The sequence below is a fragment of the Danio rerio genome, chromosome 11 (assembly GCF_049306965.1).
Source record: "Danio rerio strain Tuebingen ecotype United States chromosome 11, GRCz12tu, whole genome shotgun sequence".
Classification (NCBI taxonomy): domain Eukaryota; kingdom Metazoa; phylum Chordata; class Actinopteri; order Cypriniformes; family Danionidae; genus Danio; species Danio rerio.
This window is the reverse complement of record NC_133186.1, coordinates 41,001,499-41,020,240: the sequence shown is the minus strand read 5'-3', so window position 1 is coordinate 41,020,240 and position 18,742 is coordinate 41,001,499. Positions and strand designations below refer to the sequence as shown.

Genomic DNA, 18,742 nt, shown 5'->3' with positions numbered 1-18,742 from the left:
GAATATTTATGATTTATTTTTTATTTGTATGATAAAACATTTAATTTTATGCTGTGATTTAAATTGTACAGTAATTTTATCTTTAGATTGCAAAGATTTGGTTTTTATTTGATTTTGTAAAGTTTTATTTTTTATGGTTTTGTTTTAATCACTGTCATTCATTTGCTTAAATAATACTTAATTTTGTAATGAAACAAAAATAATGAAATGAAACATAAATTAACAAATTACAAAAAAAAGCAAGCAAGCATAGAGATGCTATTAATTCAAGAATACAGCTAGCATTTGTAACTGCATTTATAAACTGCTAAACTATGTCTGTAAATGTAGATTTTATACTAAACAAATAATAAAATAATAAATTAAATATTTGTTAATGCCTAACAATTTATAGTATGCAGTTTTTATAAAGTGTTATCCAACAGTTTGAAATAACATTAATGAAAATATTCCTATACGTTGTTTTCAATTATATTGGGCATCACATCATATTGGCCAGGTAGATATAGACATTAACATGCCTACACAATAAACATATTAACGTGTAGACATAATACATGATAATAAGAGTCTATGGTCAAGGCCTGCAGATTTATACTTAGCTAATGTGATAAAACAATGAGCAAAAGTCGTTTTCACACTATTATACAGAAAAAATTGAGATAAATCTGAAACATCTCTCACATCAACGAACTTTTTATAATTATTAGCCGTTAAGTCAACACGCAATTAAACCAACAGATAACCATGGCCACGAATTGAGAACGTCGTAATATTTAAAATATTAGAAAATGAATTCCAAATTGGTGGCAATAATGTATTCAAAGTTAGCAGCTCTCATTTTAGTTGTGTAAACTTCTCCACACTTACTATTATATTTTAATCTTCTTCTGGAAAAAAATCGTCGCGTAACAACTTTCCTTTCCGCAATTTTTGTCCCAGACCCTTGAAACTAGGGTAAATCGTGCGGGCTAATCGTGCATTTTTTGCACAAACTTTGCACAGTATACAGTAAGTTAACAGTACTAAATAAACACCTACTTTTACAGTTAAAATAAAACCTAATAGAAAATCGGTACTCACATTATTCTTGCCATCCATGTCGTCCATCTCATTAGAGCGTGTATGATCCAATCCGGCAGGCGGCGATGTCACAAAAAAACTAGGGTCCTAAAGATGCGGTCCTAAAAATACGGTCCTGAAAGTGCAGCTACTCCAGTTGTGCAGAATCACCCTTCTCGATATTTTTGCGAGTTTTGCTTGTTTAATTGCTTCAGCAGAATAACGTAGAGGCTCCGCCCACTTCTGAAAATCAGCAGCAGGTTTGCATTTAAAGGAACACACACAGAAAAATGGCATGTTTTTTTACTCACAACAAAATAGAGGCTACATGTTTCCTCACAACAAAAAATAATGGCTATATACTTTTATATACACACAATAAATAATCTAAAAAAAAAATTCTGTCAAATACATTCAGTCATACACCAGAGATTTATTTTACATCTAATGAAAGTGGCATGTGCTCTTTAATAAAAAAAAAACTAATATGGGATGTGCTTTGAAATGTGCATTTATTTGATGTTTGATGTATCTCAAGTGAAAAACAGCTAACCTCGAGAGCTTGCAAATCTAAATGTGAGAACTTATGATTATAATATTGTATTGTATGTGTAGGTGAAAATTTACACTCACAGCTCTGACGTGAAAAGCGAATGAACTCCTGAGGAGGCAAGGACACAAGTCGGGTACTTCTCAACGGCAGTGTACTTTATAACGTCACTTACCTCGCCATGGAATCATTGGTTTCACTTTACATTAACAATAAAATGATTTAATTATATAAAGCACAGCCTTTTAATTAATATTTTATTAAAATTATAGATCAATACGTTTGATGTGAGAAAATTTAAGCATCAATCACTATAAATGTGAAGAGAAATTGGTTATTATACAGACTCGTGTCTTTGATTATCAGATTTAATAAACTACAATAGACATTATACAAATATGAAGTGCAAGATGTAACAAAAGGAAATTGAGAGAACGTCAGGCAATTACGTAAACAAATAAAAACATTGTACAACGTAACATTAGCATAATTAATAATAATAATTAATAATTCCTTACATTTATATAGCGCTTTTCTGGACACTCAAAGCGCTTTACACATTTTTGGAGGGATTCTCCTCATCCACCACCAGTGTGCAGCATCTACCTGGATGATGTGGCGGCAGCCATGTAGCGCCAGACCGCACACACCAGTTGATTGGCGGAGAGGAGACAGAGTGATGAAGCCAATTATAATATGGGGATGGTTAGGAGGCCATGATGGACAAAAGCCAGTGGCCAAATTTGACCAAGATAGGGTAGGGTTAAACCACTGCTCCAGGGGTCACAAAACTTGCTCCTAAAAGGCCAGTGTCCTGACCTGATTAAGCTAATCAAGGTCTTACTAGGTATACTTGAAACACCCAAGCAGGTGTGTTGAGGCAAGTTGTAGCTAAACCCTGAAGGGACACCGGCCCTCCAGGACCGAGATTGGTGACCCATGCCCTACTCTTTTTCAAAGGACATCCTGGGATTTTTAATGACCACAGAGAGTTGAGACCTTGGTTTTTCTCATCCTGAGCAGTATAGAGTCCCCATCACTATAAATGGGGCATTAGGACCCACACAGACCGCAGGCTGAGCGCCCCCTGCTGGCCTCGCTAACACTACTTCCGGCAACAACCTAGCTTTCCTATGTGGTTTTGACCAGGCCGTATCCTGAGCAGCTGCTGTGGTGGTCTTGGAGGAGTGGAGAGCATGTGACTGATTCCTTTGACGCTCCAGGGACAGACAAGTCTTCGCTGACGTCCAGCGTTCTCCAGCATTCAGCGCCTAGACTGCAGCTCTGCACAAGACGGTTGGCCATAGGAGAAATGGCCGTGCCCTACTAAGCCTGGTTTCTCTCGAGATTTTTTAATTCTTCACTTCCGCCAATTGGTGAAGTTTTTTCCTCGCCGCCAATTATGATATGGGGATGATTAGTATTGGTCAAGATTTGATGAGAAACTAAAGTATGAGGTGACGTGAAAAAAAAAATCATTCGATTTAGGCGGAAGTGACAAACTGCAAGCTTTGGATGTTACAATTAACATCTTATTTTTAACATAATATTTTTATTTTAAATTCACAGAACCTTTAAGTCTGAAATTTAGGCAGCTCAGCAGCACAAATAAGGTTTCACACTCTGCATCCTGCAGGCAGTCGTCTTTATGCATCTTGCTGCTGTAAACATGAAGGACAGTGGTCTGCTGAACAGAAGGACACAGCGGGACGAGCAGTGTTTAGGAGCTGGGCAGATGTCAGGGCCGAAGCTGTTTCATGCTATACTGCTATTTCGACAGTGCCGAGCTCACAATCGGCCTCCCAGCAGCGCCTGTCAGAGTTTAATGGGAATTAACGCTTGCTGAAAGTTATAAAACTCTTGAAGTATGTCATCAGGAAAGGTTAAAGGAATAGTTCAGCCAAAAATAAAAATGATGTTGACATTTACTCACCAAAAATGACAAAGCAGCGCCATAAAAGCAGTTCATGCAACTCGTTCATTAAATTCCAACTCTTCTGGAGCCTTGCTGTAGCGTTAAAGCGAGAAACGGGTGAAAGTTATTTGCTAAAAGTGTTCTTCGCCATAGGTCTCAAATCTCATTTGTATTGAGTAACAACTTAGACAACATGTAATCGTCATTTTTAAATGCGTATTCTTGGTCTTAGCATATTCAATATTACATGAAAAAAATGCTTCTGAAACAACTTTAATTCTCAACTAAACACTTTTATTTATGCAGAAAATACTGTCATTGTTTACTCATCTTTAAGTTATTTCCAAATTGTATAATTTAGTTTCATCTATGAAGCACAGTAAGCAGGTTTTCCACTTTTTCATGGACACCAAATCAGGACTTTCTAAATCACTAATATTTTAAATCGAAAGTCTTTGCGATTCACACATCGAGCATTTATAGCGCCATGAAAGTCCTTCCTGTACTAATCATTTCACTTACAATTAATATTTACATTAAAATAATGATGATGATTTCAATCTGTCATTTAAATATTTAAATTAAAAAATTCTTAGTTTTTTTGTTTAGTTTCTGAAAACAGCCTAATTGTTGAAATAACACCATAACCGGGGATTGAGGGAAAAGTCCTCATTTATAGTGTTTATATGAAAACTATTATCTTTATAATGATATAAATTGTGGTTGTGTGTATATAAAATTACGAATAACAAGTCTCCTCACAGATTGTGTCTCATTTTGTGAGCTAACTGACAACAGTTGTTAGCTCCCCTCCTTCTCCCCCGCTGGCCACGCCCACTCCGGCCCTTTGCCCACGAAGCTCCACGCCCATTATGATGCATCTTTTGAAAAAATTCTGAACCAGAACCGAATGGGGGGGGGGGGGGGTCATGACCCTTTAATGAATGTTGAGAACCAAACAACATTAAAACTTGGCTTGATTTAAAGGAAAAATGCTGAACATTTCTTAAAATGTCTTCTTTTTGGTGTGAATAGTTTTTTTAGACTTAAAATAGTCACAAAGATAGGGAAAATAATGCTATAGTTTTAGGAGACTTTGTTAGTAGACCACTGAATAATGAATACAGACTACATTATAGTTCATTTTGAAACATTTTAGTGCTCAGAATTGTTCAGAATTAATACAAAAATACTCAGTTTGTTCAAAAGTGCAGTGCAGACATTCAACATCTTATTTTGCTCCATAAAAGACAGAAAGTAATATATATATTTTTATTTTGGGATGAGCTAACCCTGCGAAATAAGAAAAGCTTTTATTATTTATAAGAAGAAATATGTTTGATAGAATTGCACAGGGAAAATAATTGCATCATTGCTTTACAGGTCCGCATAACAAGTGAAGTTGTTGTGAAAATATTTGCTATGGGTGAATTATAAGTGTGAACCATAATTAAACAAATGGAAAAAAAGGCATTTCTCACATGGTGATAGAGTTGCTTCCAGCTGACCTGTCCATGACCATCTCTGGTTTCAGAGCCTCCTGATCTACCAAATAGAGAGCAATTGTAAAATATTACACCAATGAACAAAGTCAAACTGTTTGAAAAGAAAACTATAGCGGTCCGCTGACAGAACCCTGTGGGATGCCAGTTTGTGGACGATGTAAAAATCCACGTCTTCTTTCTCGTTCTATGCCAGGTGCAACGATGCCACTGAGAACCTGATAACCTTTAGTTGAACCCACAGTGCTACGCAGATATGACAGCATCAACAAAAGCTTCCATCTTGGATCCTCTTCATCTCCGAGGTGTTTGAATCGTAGCAGGAGAACAGCAATCCTTTGACAACAGAGGTAAATATAAGGCAAAGGATATAAAAAGACAAACCCTGAAAACTATTGATGCAACCTTTTGATTTTTTTAGGATTTTTTTTGCTCAACATGTTGGCACCTCGGTTTAAAAAAAAAAAAAAAAACTTCAATCCTCCTTTGTATCCGACATTTCTGGTGGGATTTGGTTAGCGAGAGTCACACTTTGATCATGTTTTCCTTCATCCGCAGACAGAAACCAAGGAAAAGTCCTGCTAGAGTTTTGATATAAACATTATAATGAGGGCTTCACACATGCTTGAAAACATCCCAACTCAAACCTTTAGTATGAGTTCTGCACCAATTAATCTCACCTCAAAGAAACTCTAGTGCACTTCCTTTTCCTCAAAGACTTATGACAAAGAGAACAGCAAACAAGATGCTGTTGAGAAATTATAGAAACGCCTTAATCATCTACTCTGTGGTGTTGTTTCATGAATTGCCTTGAAGGTACGAGTCGCATTTGAATCAAATATTGAACATTTAAAGCATTCTAGTTGGTCGAGAATCACGCTTTTAAGATATAACTGAGGTGTAAATCATAACCAGCTTTACAAATGCATCTCATCCTCCTTAGTTTTTAACATATGAGACCATCAAATATACGGCGGGAAAAATAAGTATTGGGAATAATATTTATAAAGGAGCTGTTGACATGGAATTGAACTAGATTTTGGAAAAAAAAAAAAACAATACATACATAAAAATAAAACAAAAAAATGTGATCAATTATTCATGTGTGATAACAATGAAATGACACAAGGAGAAAGTACTGAAATGTGTTTAATACTTTATATAAAAGACTTTGCTTAAAGATGCCTCTTAAATGGAGAATGAAGTCATGTGCATTACACAGGTGTGAGCTTTTCACAGACTTCAACAGAGTGTCAAAATCTTGATGGTTCTGTGGGTCTCGTCAATCAAATCTGATCTTTAATTTGTATTTTCTATTGGATTAAGGTCAGGGGATTGGCTGGGCCATTCTACAGCTTGATTTTCTTTCTCTGAAAGCAATTGAGAGTTTCCTTGACTGTGTTTTGGATCATTGTCTTGCTGGAATTTCATGGTTTCATCTTCATCATCGTGTTAATGTAGATGTTACACTGAAGCAGCTGATATTAATTTACAACAAAGCAAAGCAGAAGATTTGCTACTGAGAGATTTCTGCTGCTGTCTGGGCTTTCCCTGCCTTTCTACACCTCACTTTCTTTATGTGTTCAATACTTTTTTCCAATGTCATTTCATTTTATTACACGTAACTTTATATGTAAACAAATTAGATTTGTTTTTTGCATATATGGATTTCCCAACATCTAGGGAAAATTTTAAGTCAACAGCACCTTTAGAAATGTATTTTCTGAGAAAATTTGTGATGTGTTGAATACTTATTTTCCCTGCTGAATATTGAACAATATATTGTTGAAAAAAAATGCTTAATTTGTTTAAAAAAAAAGAAAAGAAATTGAGACTTTCTATAAAACATCTCATTTTGCTCTTTAGTTTTTAAAAATTTGGTGTCCAAAATTGTTGGGAAAATGCTCTATATATTGAAAAAAGAGCAGTGTGGACATTCTGTAAAACTTCTTATTTTGCTCCGTAGCAAAAAATTACAGTAATATTTTAATTTCAATCTCAGATAACTTGGTAGAAATGATAGAAACAACTTAATCATCCCCTCAAGGGTGTTTTTTAATGATAGGAGTCATGCAAGGTGTCAACCCAAGGTGTAAACAAATTTGCAAATTGACAAATTCACCTCATCTTCTTGAGTTTAGTTTAGTTAGTCATGCTCTTTAGGTTTTAACACTTTGGTGTTGGAAAAAAGCTTAATCTACTGAAAAAAGAGCAGTGTGTACATTCTGTAAAACATCTCATTTTGCTCTGTAGAGAAAAAAAAACCAGTAATATTCTTATTTCAGTATGAGATAACTGTAGAAATGATAGAAACACCTTAATCATTGCCTTAATAGTGTTTTTAGATGGTAGGAGTCATGCAGCCACATATCAAATTTCACTTATAGCATTCAAGCCGGTTGTGAATCATACTTTCAAGATAACCCAAGGTGTAAACCAAGGTGTAAATAAACAAATTCAGCTCATCCTCTTTTGTTTAGTTCAGTTAGTCATGCTCTTTAGATTTTAACATTTTGGTGTTGGAAAAATGCTTAATTTACTGAAAAAAAGAGCAGTGTGTACATTCTGTAAAATATCTGATTTTGCTCAGTAGAAAACAGAACAGTAATATTTTAATTTCAGTATGAGATAACTCTGTGGAAATGATAGAAACACCTTAATCATTACCTTAATAGTGTTTTTTGATGGTAGGAGTCATGCAGCCACATATCGAATTTCACTTATAGCATTCAAGCCGGTTGTGAATCATACTTTTGCGATAAACTGAGGTGTAAACCTAGGTGTGAATTAACAAATTGACCTCATCCTCTTTTGTTTATTTCAGTAAGTCATGCTCTTTAGATTTTAACATTTTGGTGTTGGAAAAATGCTTAATTTACTGAAAAAGAGCAGTGTGGACATTCTGTAAAACATCTTATTTTGCTCCATAGAAAACAGAACAGTAATATTTTCAATTCAGTATGAGATAACCCTGTAGAAATGATGAAAGCAACCCTATAGAAATTATATAAACACCTTAATCAGCCCCTCAGTAATGTTTTTCAATAGTACGAGTCACCCAACCGCATATCAAAATTCATTTATAGCATTCAAGCCAGTCGTGAATCAAACTTTTATGATAACCCAAGGTGCAAACCAAGATGTAAATTTACAAATGCATCTCATCCTCTTTAATTTTTACCATTTTGGTGTTCAAAATTGTAGGAAAATGCTCAATTTATTGAAAAAAGAGCAGTGTGGACATTCTTTAAAACATCTCATTTTGCTGCAAAGAAAAAAGAATAGTAATATTTTCAATTCCGTATGAGATAACCCAGTAGAAATTATATAAACACCTTAATCATCCCCTCAATAATGTTTTGTCGATGGTAAGAGTCATGTCACCGCATATCAAAATACATTTGTAAAGTTCAAGCCAGTCGTGAATCACACTTTTAAGATAACCCGAGGTGTAAACCAAAACCAAACTCATCTCATCCTCTTCAGTTTTTACATTTTTCGGTGTTCAAAATTGTAGGAAAAATGCTCAATTTATCGAAAAAACAGCGTGAACATTCTGTAAAACATCTCATTTTGCTCCATTACACCTTAATAATCCCCTCAGTGGTGTTTTTGTGATGATAGGAGTCACGCAACCACATTTCCAACTTCATTTATACCATTCAATCCTGTCGTGAGTCACACATTTAGACATAACCGGAGGCACAAACCGTGAAACGCATCTCATCCTCTTCAGTTCTTAATCACCTCCTTATCAGCCCAGACTTATTAAAAGCCCATTTCAAGCGTCTTATCCTCATCTGACCTGTTGTGGTTTGGGCGGCGAGTGCCCATTTACAGCTGCCGTGCGTCCCATTGATATTTTGACCCTCGGATCATCAAAACCCACGCTCTGTTCACAGCGGTGTAGGGTGACACTTCCCCACCGGGCTTGAAAGTCCATCTCAAGACCCTTTGAACTGAGCCTGTGGGTACTGGAAGGCAGGTAAACCTTCATAATAGCTCCCTTGTGTGAGGCCGGTGGTCCCGACAGCCTGGGAATCGATTAAAAGCCTTCGCGGCCCCTTCTTCCTCTTCTTGCGTCTCACCATGCAAGCTAATCCTCGAAGAATGCGCGGGGAAGTCACAGGGGTCTATTGTTTTAGCTTTTTCGAATTCGTTTTTGCCGCTCACGGCGCTGTGCGTTGGGAGTATAGACTGATCGCATTCGTATAAACAGGAATTACATATTTTTTCAAAAGTGACCTTTCTCTGCGTTTGCTCTCAGGATTGTTCATTGTTGAGGTTTTTTTTGTTTGATCTATCTGAGAAAGCTCAGGTATGGCACGGATGCTTGTTCCCAGTTTTAGTGGATTGGTCTTTTTTCCTTGCTGTTGTTTGGGGAGAGAAAAGGGGAATTTGGCTTGTTGACACACCTGCGTTTGGAGAGAAAGAGAGTTCATTGGTTAGGGAAGGCCAAAATACCAGAGGAATTCCTTAGTGTGAGACATGCATCGGGGGAAATGTTAATTGACAAATGTGAACTTTATAGCTAATCTATTACTATAGGTCAAAGGCAAAAATGGGGTTTCAGTCATGATCGAATATTTGAATATATAATTGAAAATTATTAGCCTACCTGTGAATTTTTTTCACCTTTTCAAATATTTCCCAAATGATGTTTAACAAGGGCGACGCAGTGCTGCAGTGGGTAGCACGTTCGCCTCACAGCAAGAAGGTTGCTGGTTCGAGCCTCGGCTCAGTTGGCGTTTCTGTGTGGAGTTTGCATGTTCTCCCTGCGTTTGCGTGGGTTTCCTCCTGGTGCTCCGGTTTCCCCCACAGTCCAAAGACATGCGGTACAGGTGAATTGGGTAGGCTAAATTGTCCGTAGTGTGTGTGTGAATGTGTGTGTGTGGATGGGTTGCAGCTGGAAGGGCATCCGCTATGTAAAAACTTGCTGGATAAGTTGGCGGTTCATTCCGCTGTGGCGACCCCAGATTAATAAAGGAACTAAGCCGACAAGAAAATGAATGAATGAATGAATGATGTTTAACAATTAATGATGTCAACATATGTCAAGACCATGGGCCTCATGTACGTAGATTTGAATTCATACTAAAACATTGGGTACGGACAAACTCTGTAAATGTGCGTACGCAGTAAAAAATTCAGGTGTATGAAACACTGTGTACGCGGAATCCCATGCATATTTTTTTTGTACATCTAAATTAACGTAAAAACTGAGCGCACATGCGCGAGCGCGAAACCCCTCCCTGCCTCCTCCCCCGCATAAATATGGTAATGACTCTACTTTGGCAAAACCAAACGAAAAAGCAATGGCAAAAGCAAGCAAGAAAAGAAACTTTACAGAATATGAATTGGAGGTACTCCTATCGGAGGTAGACCAGAGAAAAATTGTGTTATTTGCAAGTTTGTCCTCCGGAAATAATAACAAAAGAAAAAATTGAGTGGGAGAGTTTAGCTGACGCAGTTAATGCAGTGGGGTCTGAACATGGCACTGTGAACGAATTAAAAAAGAAATGATCCGAGATGCAGGTTATGAGAAAAACAGCGGCGCACCGTCAAAGTGTGGACTGAGCAGGCGGAAAACAAGGGACGCTGAACTCCCTTTCAGAAGAGAGTTGCCTCAATTGTGGGTGACACTTTACTGTCCAGAGTAGTACCAGTGTCTGTGGGAGACACACATGTATTAGAGGAACATTTTGTTAGGGCGGTATAGCACCACCGCTCCGCTCTTATCAGCATATTAGCTGCCCAATCGCTCACTCTACAGCTCACCCAGTGTGAGAATGGGCATCATTGTATCTTGGTCAGTTTGTGGGTTGTTGAAGAGGGATAACAGCCACGTCTTTAATGGATAATCGCAGTCTCCTGATATGCAGTTAAATAATTACGCTCATTAAAATAAGATAAAAACTTAGCTGGAATATCTTTAAATACATCACTCACCAAGTAGCCACCCATCGCGCACCCTGCTACCTTGGAGGCTCCTTGTTGTCTCTCTTTCCAAATTTGGACCCGACTCAGCACAGACCTCCAAGAGGATAGCTCTAGAAAATCTGAAATGGCTAATGAGCCAGTCATCATTGTGGGCCAGAAAATCACTGATCCCTAGACTAAAGGTTGTATACATTTGCAAATGTTTTTATATGTTCTAAATTACATAATTATATATATATATATATATATATATATATATATATATATATATATTGTGTCAATGAACCCATTTTAAAAAATTTTAAATGAATAGTAATGTGTTGGTGCGATACTTTGTAGCGTGCAATTTAACTAAATTGCCTCTAGGAGTCGCCAATGGAAATAAAATAAACGCACAAGAAATGAACGTACGCCAGACATGAAGTTGGCATGGACCAACGCACATTCGCTTAATTTCATCGTTAGTAAATCCAAACGTGAGTGAAATCTGGCGTACGCAAAGTTTTTTTGCATACACAGCGTTGATACATGAGGCCCCAGGAGTGTGTTTCCCAAACAATGCCATAATTCGTGGCTGAACTATCATAGTATGATGCATCATTTGGGAAAAGAACGATGTAGTGACGGGTAGTTCCTCAAAACCGTAGTTTCTCTGTCGCAGACCCATCATTTGAACCCTGTTAATTATAACGTAAAACATCCAAAATTACGCTCTAAACAGGTGGAGTAACAACTTCTTTAGAGAAAAAAAAAACATAATTTTTGTTCAAATAATATATTTTTTTAAAAATTCTTTATTATTGAACCTCATTTCCATCCAATGTCAATAAGGCCAATGTTTCATTTACAAATATTATTAAGAATATTACACATTCTATTCTAAAACACAAAACTACCTACAAACAGCTAACATGTATTCTAATCTCATATATAAATCATATTTACAGCAGCCCATTTATTAAGAAATGAAATATATATATATATATATATATATATATATATATATATATATATATATATATATATATATATATATATATATATATATATATAGTGAAGTTTATTCATAAACTAATTTCGAGAGGAGCAGGTGCTTATGATTGTTAGCAGCTGGTCCCTAATGTATGATCCACCAATCAGATGATTCCTAAACCGCTATAAATAACTAAAGTATCTTACCTTAGCCATCTTCGGAATGTGTGTATGTATGTATATATATATATATTTATTTATATTTATTCATTCATTCATTTTCTTGTCGGCTTAGTCCCTTTATTAATCCGGGGACGCCACCGCAGAATGAACCACCAACTTATCCAGCAAGTTTTTACGCAGCGGATGCCCTTCCAGCCACAACCCATCTCTGGGAATCATCCACACACACTACGGACAATTTAGCCGACCCACTTCACCTGTACCGCATGTCTTTGGACTGTGGGGGAAACTGGAGCACCCGGAGGAAACCCACACGAAGGCAGGGAGTACATGCAAACTCCACACAGAAACGCTAACTGAGCGAGGTTCGAACCAGCAACCCAGCGACCTTCTTGCTGTGAGGCGACAGCACTACTTACTGCGCCACTGCCTCCCCTATATATATTTATATTTATATATATTTTATTTTATTTTTTCAGCACACACAAGTTGTGTTAGTTGCTTTTGAGTGAGCAGCTATAAATAAAAACTACAATTAAACATCAAAATAGTTAATTATCACACTATTTTACAGACGGAACAAACTACCAGTCTATAGGTTTTACTGTGTTTTATATGAACTCTTCAAAGCTCAGACAAAGACTGTTTGAAGTCCAGTGTTTGGACGGAGAAAGCTTGATGTATGAGGTCAATGGCAGAGCTTCGCAAACTTCAAGCTATCACTATTGAAATTTTTATAGATGCTTCTTCAGACTTCTGCCTCGTGTTCGTGACTCCAGCATTACCGTGTGTCTTAAATTCTTAAATTAGTGTGAGAAAGCTGTCCTGACCTCTCGGCGGTGGCAGAGGAAAATGCCGTCTCCTCTCCAGGTTTCTGTCATTGTTATAAATATATGCAATCAATGGCTCAGCTGGCTTCAGAAAACTCACTAATTGCTTTAGGCATCCCCAAAACAGCAGTTTGGAGAAGTTTTCCAGAAGGTTGATTATGTCCTGTCTTTATAAATGGCCTTTAAAGTCACAAAAGACTTTCCAAACACAATAAATAAATATTGATTTCATAATCGTTTGCCTTTTTTAACTCAGAGCTGCCCATTTAATTTTGTTTGATTTATAAAAATATACAGTTGAAGTCAAAATTATTCACCCTCCTGTGATTTATTTCCTCTTTTTTAAATATTTCCCAAATGATGTTTGACAGAGCAAAGGATCTTTCATAGTATCTCTTAAAATATTTTTTCTTCTAGAGAAAGTCTTATTTGTTTTATTTTGGCTAGAATAAAAGCAGTTTTTAATTTTTTAAACACCGTTTTAAGGTCAAAATTATTAGCCCACTTAAGTAATATGTTTTTTTTTCCTTTTTTCGATTGTCTACAGAACAAACCGTAATTATTGTTACACATCTGATGTGTCTGTGTTCATGTAGTTAGTTAGTTAGTTAGTTTATATAGCACATTTTTTACAACACAACATTGCCCAAAGTGCTGAACACAATCAATACTAAATTAAATAACAACATAACATATAAAACATAAGGCAAACCCCTCAACATTAAAAAGACTCAAATGCTAAAGAACAAGGATGGAGTTTCAGACGCTTTTTAAAAACAGATAGAGTTGGAGCGTGTCTGATGTGGGTTGGAAGCTTGTTCCAGAGTTTTGGGGCGATAACAGCAAAAGCCCGATCCCCAAATAAAAAAAAATACAAAAATGCTTTTTTTTTAGCTGATATAAAACAATTATATTATATAATTATACTATAGTAAATACAATGAAAATTTCCTTGCTTTGTTAAACATCATTTGGTAAATATAAAAAAAGAAAGAAATTCACAGGAGGGTAAAAAAAAAATATATATATATATATATATATATATATATAAGTAACTAGTAACTTACTTGAGTAATTTTTTCATCAGATACTTTTTTACTTTTACTCGAGTAACTTTTGAGATTGTTACATTTTTACGTTTACTTGAGTAAAAAATTCCGCAAGTACGTGTACTTTTACTTGAGTATAGATATTGGATACTCTACCCACCTCTGCAAGGCATTTGCACCCACAGAACTGCCGCTCACTGAATAATTTCTCTTTTTAGGAAAATTCTCTGTAAACTCTAGAGATAGTTGTGCGTGAAAATCCCAGTAGATCAGCAGTTTCTGAAATACTCAGACCAGCCTGTCTGGCACCAACAACCATGCCACGTTCAAAGTCACTTAAATCACCTTTCTTCCCCATTTTGTGGCTCGGTTTGAGCTGCAGCAGATCGTCTTGACCATGTCTAAATGCCTAAATGCATTAAGTTGCAACCATGTGATTGGCTGATTATAAATTTGCGTTAACAAGCAGTTGGACCTAATAAAGTGTATGTCAAACCAATTATGAAAGTATTTCATGTTACTTTAAAAATAAAAAAGAGAGAAAACATTAGATCTATAAACCAAACCCTATAATATTATAAAACACCAAAATCTTCAATAGTTTCAGAAGTGGCCAAGTAAGATGCACTTTGATGAAACCGGCGGATGTCTCAATCGCACCTCTCCATCAATACACACATTATAAAATTTTATGCATCGATTACTTCGACGTGCAATCCTCGCAAAACAAAGTAAACTTGCTTGCTGGCATTTCAGAAAAATCTCAAGAAAAGGACATCTATTGATTCCAGTGCGGTTATTGTAGTGTAGTTTGTCGGATAACAGCACAGCACACGTTCTAAGAAAAAAAAATCTGCTGGTACTTTTTTCTTTGCTGTTTTGTTCTCCGCTGTGGGAGCTCGAAGACAAGATTGCATCAATAACAACAACAGCAGCAGCAGCAGCGTCATTTAGACTTCCCAAACAAAGCCTACACCTACAGCTCCATGCGTCTCTTTCGCTGTCCCACAGTTTGCTGGAGAACTTTGATGGCTCATTCGTTTTAATTTGGGGTCCTCGGGCGAAAAGAGACAACGTAATTGCTACATCGCTTCAAAGGGTGATGTGCGATCCAAGACTGTTTCGAGAGACGTTTATGGAGTAAAGACAACTGTTTCTTGCACTCGACAGGCTCGGATACTGTATATTCCCACTTTAATATCGCTCTGCTTTGTTTTGGTCTTGTAAGGAAGCCTTTGGAAATTCACAGAGGGCTACAATTATTCATTTTAGTTGGTATTTATAGATGCTCTCCTGAAATTGGACGGGTTGAGCATTGATATAAACATAACCCAATGTTTTAATAACTCATTTCTAATACCTGATTTATTTTATCTTTGCCATGATGACAATAAATAATATTTTACTAAATATTTTTAAGACACTTCTATACAGCTTAAAGTGACATTTAAAGGCTTATCTAGGGTAATTAGGTTAACTAGGCAGGTTAGGGTAATTAGGTAAGTTATTGTATAACGATAGTTTGTTCTGTAGATTATCAAAAAAATATATATAGCTTAAAGGGGCTAATAATATTGACCTTAAAATGGTGTTTAAAAAATTTTAAACAGCTTTTATTCTAGCTGAAATAAAACAAATAAGACTTTCTCCAGAAGAAAAAATATTATCAGACATACTATATTATAAAGTTTTATCAAAAACATTTTGAAACGTCTCAAATTTATTTTAATTTGTACATATTCATTCAATAATCCACATTTTTTAAAATAAATTAATTATAATGAAATAAATAACATACAGTGAAATAAAAATGTCTTCACATATTTTACTGTGCATTAATATCACACTTTCAAAAACTTTATATTATTCTAGAACCGTTAAAAATGGTAAATGGTTAAAAAACAGGTGTGTTTGCCAGAATTTTACTATTACAAATTCGGTAGAAAACCTAAAAGAAATTTCTAAATTTACAACATTATTAATATTATTATACACTTTATAATAATTTTAAACCAATTTTATAATACTTCCTTTTTTTCAGAATATTATAAAGTTTTATCAAAAACATTTAACAACAAAATAAATTTTACAAAATGTCTCCAATGTAATTTAATCTGTACATATTCCTGCATTTATCCACATTTTTATACTAAAATAAATAACATATAGTGAAATAAAAATAACTTCAAATATTTATGTGTCATTATCATTTATTAATCTTTATTTTATTCTAACTTGTAAAAAGTCTTTTTTTTTTTTCTTATTCACTCATCAGAAAAGTGGTTGAAAGGGGCTGAAAGTGGACTATAGAGAGACTCATATGAACACCAGTTGCAAAGAGTAATGTGTCTCCCTTGTGGTCTGACCAGCCAAACATGTTAATTCCAGGTGTAAACAGGGTGTTAAAGTTGCACGTTGGTTTATTCCAGTCACGCAGAGCTTGCCGAAACCTCTGGCTTCCCCTCACTGCGCATCACTGAGCGACCACTTCAACTAGCCGGATAGAGATGCTCTGTTGCCTTCCCGAAGCCCCGAGGTGATCCAACTTTGGGCTGTGTTTTAATCAGCCCGTCCTGTTTACTTCACTATCATGAGAGCATCTATAAATACCTACTAGAATGAATAATTGTAGCCCTTGGTGGGTTTCCAAAGGCTTCCAATATGACCAAAACAAAGCTGAGCGATATTAAACTGTTTGTTGTTGTTGAGAGCAATTTCTTTGATGTAATTGCGTAAATGTATGTTATGGCCGTGATTTTAACAGTAAAAAAAGGCTAAAATACTATGTATTTGTGACCGTAAAAGTCTGGCAACCACACATACAACTTTTTTATTAGTGTAAATTTCAAAGCATTTTATAAATACCACTTTTCACAATTTAGAATACTTTAAAGGTTTATGAATAATGACACATACCACAATAACACCTTACATGGGCCATTTTTTTTCTTGATGACATGCACTGATGAATTGTTCACCACAAAACTAGCAATGCGAGCGAACAAAATCAGACGGCTATTTGGATTTCATGTGTCTTTTATACAGCCACAGAACTGGACAATCCACCAAACAGGGAACTTCTCCAAAACCCAAAGCTATATCATATTCGTCTCTGAGAATTATAACTCTCTCGAAGAAAGTTTATTATCTAGTAGGCGCTCGAGAGGAGTGAGATGAAGGCAAAACCAGCGCAATGAAAATGATGTATGGGGCTTCAATCCGGGAGCCGAGCGATACATCACTCTCAAGCTGTGCTCCTCAAAGCTCTTTTAATGAAGTGCACAGAGAAATCACAGCCAAATCTAATAGATTCAGGAGGAAATAAGTCTCGCTGCCTTCACAAATATGAGGGCCCGCACTGCTGTTTTGCTGCTTGCTATTAGTTTGTAAAAGAGCTATTAAATAGGCAGCAGCAAGTGGCCGTCGAGCGGGGGTTTTTCACCCAGCAGACGCGCAGAGGAGCTCCAGTTGATTGATGAAGTGTCATTATTGGTTTGCTCAAGGTAAACTTTCAATTCGGCCTAAAATTTGTGGTAATGGTTTATCTATTTACTAACATGAACAAACAGTTGGTAATACATTTATTACTGTATTTATTAATCTTCGTTAACTTTAGTTATTGTTAAGTTAAATAACATCAGTTAATCAGAACAACTAATTTTGTTCTCAACTATATATTTATTAGGGTTGGGCAAAGATTAATCACATCTGAATTAAAAGTCTATATTGACATTGACAGTGTGTCCACATGTACTGTATTTATTTTGCATTTATAAATACACACATGCATGCACATATTTGAGAAAATCATTTATTTAAATTTAAATACAAAATATATAGGTATATGATACAAATTATATAGCAATTTAAATATCTATGCAAAAAATGTGTATTACATATGTATTACACACAGATAATTAATATGTGTGTGTGTGTGTGTGTGTGTGTGTGTGTGTGTGTGTGTGTGTGTGTGTATACCACGAATAATCTTTGCCCAGCACTAATCTTTGCATATAGTAAATATAGAAAAAAATTTTTTACTGTTATTTATACAAATTAATGAATATTCATTAAGGCACATATACAAATGATGCATACTTACTCAAATATTAAATTTTTTCCATATTATAACGAAACTTCCAAGCTTAAATTGCAACCCAGACTCATTCTGAAAACGTAGTCCCATAGACATTTGAAGGCCATGAAATGCATCCAGGGAGGTAAGAGTTTTTGCAGTTTTTGTTTTCCCGAATCGGCGAGACCCCGTGCTTTTTCGCATCTCAAATGTCTCTCGCGAGTGCCAGTCGCACCCACGTTGTTCTCGCGTGAACCCTCCAGAGGCCGCTGTCGACCAACTGAATGACTGAATGATTGACTAGGCAACTGGCCAATCCACCGATTCACCCTCCCCCTTCCCTAAACCCAACCAATTTTACAAATTGACCCACCCGCCCGCTTTCTTCCCTAAACCCAGCCGACAGTTTACAAAAGCCATCCAGAAAAAGAAAAGCCCTCGTCTGATTTTTACCACAATTTTAGATTTTACCACATTCTCACCTCGTTCGTTCTATTATTTGGATTCTGTTTTTGTCTTACCTGATTTCTAGAACCGCTCTTTCCCGGACTCGAACATGGTCGACGTCGTTGTGGTCAACTCTTCTCTGCGTCTCAAGTCTTCCAACCTACACAACGAGCTAACTGGACAAACTGGTTGCTGCAGGAAAGCCCTCCACTCGGAG

At 36.1% G+C, this 18,742-nt stretch overlaps 1 protein-coding gene and 1 long non-coding RNA gene across 3 annotated transcripts in view; one reads left to right on the top strand and one right to left on the bottom strand.

Annotated features, from left to right (window-relative positions):
- The window catches only part of LOC137487679 (uncharacterized), a 10,792-nt gene extending 9,357 nt beyond the window's left edge, over positions 1 to 1,435 (bottom strand). Inside the window, exon 1 of one of the 2 annotated variants that reach the window (XR_012387300.1) lies at positions 1,084 to 1,435. Coding sequence is in view for 1 of the 2 variants with exons in the window: in XM_073917060.1 (XP_073773161.1) it covers positions 1,084 to 1,110 (27 nt within the window). In the remaining variant the exon portion in view is untranslated. The remainder of the gene's footprint in view (positions 1 to 1,083) is intronic. The other variant, XM_073917060.1, reaches the window with a different exon arrangement.
- LOC141376668 (uncharacterized) lies at positions 1,167 to 18,742 on the top strand. Its single transcript, XR_012387345.1, has 3 exons — positions 1,167 to 1,322; positions 5,226 to 5,379; positions 18,611 to 18,742. It is a non-coding gene; the product is annotated as an uncharacterized lncRNA (long non-coding RNA).